Source organism: Balearica regulorum, chromosome 6 (genome assembly GCF_011004875.1).
Source record: "Balearica regulorum gibbericeps isolate bBalReg1 chromosome 6, bBalReg1.pri, whole genome shotgun sequence".
NCBI classification, from domain to species: Eukaryota; Metazoa; Chordata; class Aves; order Gruiformes; family Gruidae; genus Balearica; species Balearica regulorum.
Window position 1 is genome coordinate 1,136,794 of NC_046189.1, and position 3,676 is coordinate 1,140,469.

General features: G+C 62.5%; 1 protein-coding gene across 1 annotated transcript; it reads right to left on the bottom strand.

Moving 5' to 3' along the window:
- Positions 1-457: 457 nt before the first annotated feature.
- On the bottom strand, positions 458-1,884 carry LOC142602293 (maestro heat-like repeat-containing protein family member 7). Its single transcript, XM_075755781.1, has 5 exons — positions 1,751-1,884; positions 1,524-1,661; positions 1,063-1,177; positions 565-696; positions 458-469 (listed from the first exon to the last, which is right to left on the bottom strand). The coding sequence occupies exons 1-5, from the start codon at positions 1,882-1,884 to the stop codon at positions 458-460; spliced, it is 531 nt and encodes a 176-aa protein (XP_075611896.1).
- Positions 1,885-3,676: the final 1,792 nt, after the last annotated feature.

Here is a 3,676-nt window from a genome sequence, read left to right on the forward strand (position 1 = left end):
GCACCAGCTGCTCCATGCCCACCTGGGTATGGGTCTGAAAATCTGCAGGGCACAAAGTTTCCTGGCAGCACCCAGCGCCTGTGAGGAGGGGAGGGTGGATGGATTGTACAAAGCCTTACGTTGTCAAAGAGTGGCCGGAGCGCCTCAGCCAGCGGCAGAGCGATGGGGCTGGCAATCGGGATGTCTATGGTCAGGAGCATCCTTCTGAGCACAGATAGGGTCATCCTGACCACCTCCCCATCTGCATCCTGCAGTAGCTCTATAAACCTTGGCAGCAAGAACTCCATTCTTTTGGCCTGTGTGGAACATAACGCCGTGGTGTGAAGCCATAAAAGGCAGCTCTGCCAAAACCGCTCCAACAGTTTGAGCCCACGCTGCTGCCTCAGGGTCCAGGAGCCAAAGGCCTGCCCCAAAGGACTCGGGCAAGTGAACACGCAGGCAGGAGAGCTGGGAGCAGCTACCACAGCTCCTGAAGCCCAGCCAAGTCCAAGCTACTGTGTTACCTTGCACACCCCACCCAGACCCACCCCGCCAGCATGGTTTCAGCCGCCTGCCCCTGCTCACCATCAAGGGTCTCCTGGACATCACAGCGAGGGCTCTGAGTACCAGGCGACGCATCACTCTGCACTCACTCTGCAGGTACCTTGGAATGAGCTGCAGGATGCGATCAGCCTTTATGCCAGGCTGGGCCACGAGCTGAAACACACAGAGCAGTGAGAGGGGAGTGCCTTACTGGCAGGACCCCAGCACCATGCAGGCAGTAGTGGCTGCAGGGGCACGCGGGACAGGTCATTCGCCCACTCCGCTGTGGGCCTCCCAGCCCTCGGCACCTTCTGACTCCTCAGCCAGAGGAGCCATGATGGAAGAGCGAGAGCTGGCACAAGGGGGACACAAAACGTAGGAGGGGACAAGCGTCACCCCAGCAGCAAGGAGCCAAGGGCACGCAGCGCAGACCGCCCCCTGCCCCAGCACCACAGACTGGGCTCCCCCCGCAGCTGTGGCTACGAGAGGGCAGAGTGGCTGGAGGCAGCTCAGGGAGGCAGCACTCGCCATCAGGCTTACCTCGAGAAGGAATGCCATGGCAGGGAGCTCCCAGCGTGTCTCCTTCCCGCTCAGCAGCTCGAGGAAGTACTGTGTGATCCGGTTACACACGTTACTTGACATATGGCGCATCTCTCTGGCAGGGGGAAGAAGGCACCGTTGGCCCTGGGCAGGGCAGGCAAACCTCTCTTGGCACTGACTGCTCTTTCCCCACCACCCCTCGGCCAGGAGAAAGGCAGTGCCCACCACAGCAGACGAAGCCCTCGTTCTGGGCCGTCAGCCCAGGCCCCACGGGAGGGGACGCTGGTGCTTTGGGAGGTGGCTGCTCCCGTGCGCCCACCTCTCCCAGGCTTTTCCAGTCTGCTGGGCTGGGCCATTCCTCGGTGACAAGTCCCTCTCAGCCATGCCCAAGGGGATTGTGTGGGGCTCCTTGTCTGCAGGGGAACAATGGAGGGGGGGACTGGGCAGAAGGGGGCTCTCACCTGGCCAGCAGACCCATTGCGCAGTGCTGGGTCTCAGCGTTGAGGAGTGTGTCCCAGCCACGCTTCCGTTCAACTTCAACCACCACGTTCTCATAGTCAATACGGCAGAAGAGTGCTTTCACGGTCAGCACTGCAAATCTGTGTGCAGAGCAAAGCCCAGGTGATGCCGGGAGCCCTGGCCCCATCTCCAGGGCCATGCAAGGGATGGGAGGGCTGGGATGCAGTACCTGTTGGGGTTGGTGGGAAGGCAGCCTTCCTCCTGGCATTGCCTCCAGAAGGTATTGACCTCCTCTGGAATCTGCTCTGTGCTGAAGAAAATTTGGAAGAGCAGCGCCAGGAAGAGATAGGGGAAATAATCCATCAATGCCCCTGTGTGACTGGGGCATTGATGAAGGATCTCCCATAGTGCCTTGGTTGCCTGCAGAAAACAAAACACCCAGAGAGAGCGCTCAGTGCCGAGACGTCCCCGTGGCAGGGCCCGAGCGTGGGAGGGTGAGGCTCAGGCGCTGCCCTGGTCCAGGGGAGATGCAGGGGGAGCAGCCGGACTAGCTGGCCCTAAACCTGTCCCTAAGCCAGGTTTCCAGCCCACCGCATGAGGCAGGGAGATGCAGTGGCGGGGGAGGATGGAGAGCCGCCCAGACCCTGGGGGCGAGCAAAGGCCTGGTCCAGAAACTCACCGCCAGGGCAAAGATGTCCTTTCTTTCACCGTCGGAGGTGGACGTGGTGTGCAGTGGCCAGTCCTCCAGCACGCAGAGCAGCTCCAGCAGCACCTTCTCTGCAGTCGTGTCCGCGGAGGCCATCACCCTCCACATGGTCACAGCAGCTCTGCAGGCCCAGAGCTCTGGGTCAGTGGGGTCTCGGCCACAGTGCCGTGGCCCGGGCCACCCCAGGGGCCCAGGCAGGCCGCCAGCCCTGCCTCTGCCCCCTGCCCCTCGCCGGCAGCACTCAGCGGGCCTGGCCCTGCGGCAGCAGGCGACCGAGTGATGGTGCCGTGACGGGCAGGGAGGGAGCATGGCAGCGGGCTCTGGGGCTGACATGCCAGGGCAGGGAAACGGAGGGGTCAGAGGGTCCTGAAAAGCTCCGTCTCTCTGGCAGCCCACGTGGGAGGGGCTCTACAGGCTGATGGGCTCTACAGGCTGGGGAGCCCTGAGCCCTCAAGGCAGGTGGACCTCATACCTGTCGCACGCGGGGGCACAGTGCAGGAGGGTCACCACCACATCATGGGCATGCACGTGGGTCAGCCTCAGAAGGGTGTTGTCCAGCCTGTGCTCGGCAGACACATCCGTGTTGGACTTGAGCCACCGGTAGATGCACCTCACGCTGCTCGGCACCTGGAGGAGACACATTTGAGAGATGGAGTGCTGAGAGATGCAGCCATTTCCCCAGCTTCCCCCTGGAAGTGCTTCCCTTCCCACCACACCGTGCTGGCCTCAAAGGCTGTCGGGAACCCAGTGGGCCTGACTTCAGGGGCCACACGATCCCCACGGGGCTCACAGGCTACTTACATGCTCCAAGGTGGAGGCATCACTTTGCACAAGTGCATCGAGCATGGCAGCACAAGCCTCCGCATCATAGAAGCCAGAGCCTGCCATGCCCTCAATAGCCCTGAGGGTGCTGTCTTCACGCTCAGTGGGCTTGAGGGATTCCCAAAACCCCTGCAGGAGAAGGAAGGGCAGGGAAGAGAGGGATGTCACACCGCGTGTCCCAACAGCGGTGCTTGGCTGAGCAGCGACAGCAGGCCCAGCCCAGGCAGGGTTGGCTGCCGGGTACCTGTGCTCTGCTGTGGGAGAGGGCACCGGTGTCTTCCTGCTCCTGCTCCTCTTCTGGCAGCTCCCAGTCTAGATCTGGCAAAGACCAAGTGCAGGCAGAGCTGAGGGGCTGCAGGAGAGGCTGGAGGACTCAGCCGAGCCCCATGCTTGCCAGGCAGGGCCAGCCGTGGGACAGGGGCTGCTGGGAACACTGACGCCCATCTGTCTGGCCACAGACTGGGCCTGGGGGCGCCCAGTGGATGGAGGTTGGCCAGAGCCCGACCGTAGGGAACAAGCCCATGCCCTCTTCCCCTCTTTCCCTGGGGATGTCCATAGGGGGATGGCATGGGGCCAAGCTGGCTGCAGCCACTAGCTCCGTGGCCCAGCTCAGTCACTCACCTGCCT

Coding starts and splice junctions, on each gene's coding strand:
- LOC142602293 (XM_075755781.1), bottom strand. CDS start 1,884: ATGGATTATTTCCCCTATCTCTTCCTGGCGCTGCTCTTCCAAATTTTC. Junction 1,662..1,750: donor CTTCCCACCAACCCCAACAG/GTACTGCATCCC, acceptor CTCTGCACACAG/ATTTGCAGTGCTGACCGTGA. Junction 697..1,062: donor CCATGGCATTCCTTCTCGAG/GTAAGCCTGATG, acceptor TGTGTGTTTCAG/CTCGTGGCCCAGCCTGGCAT.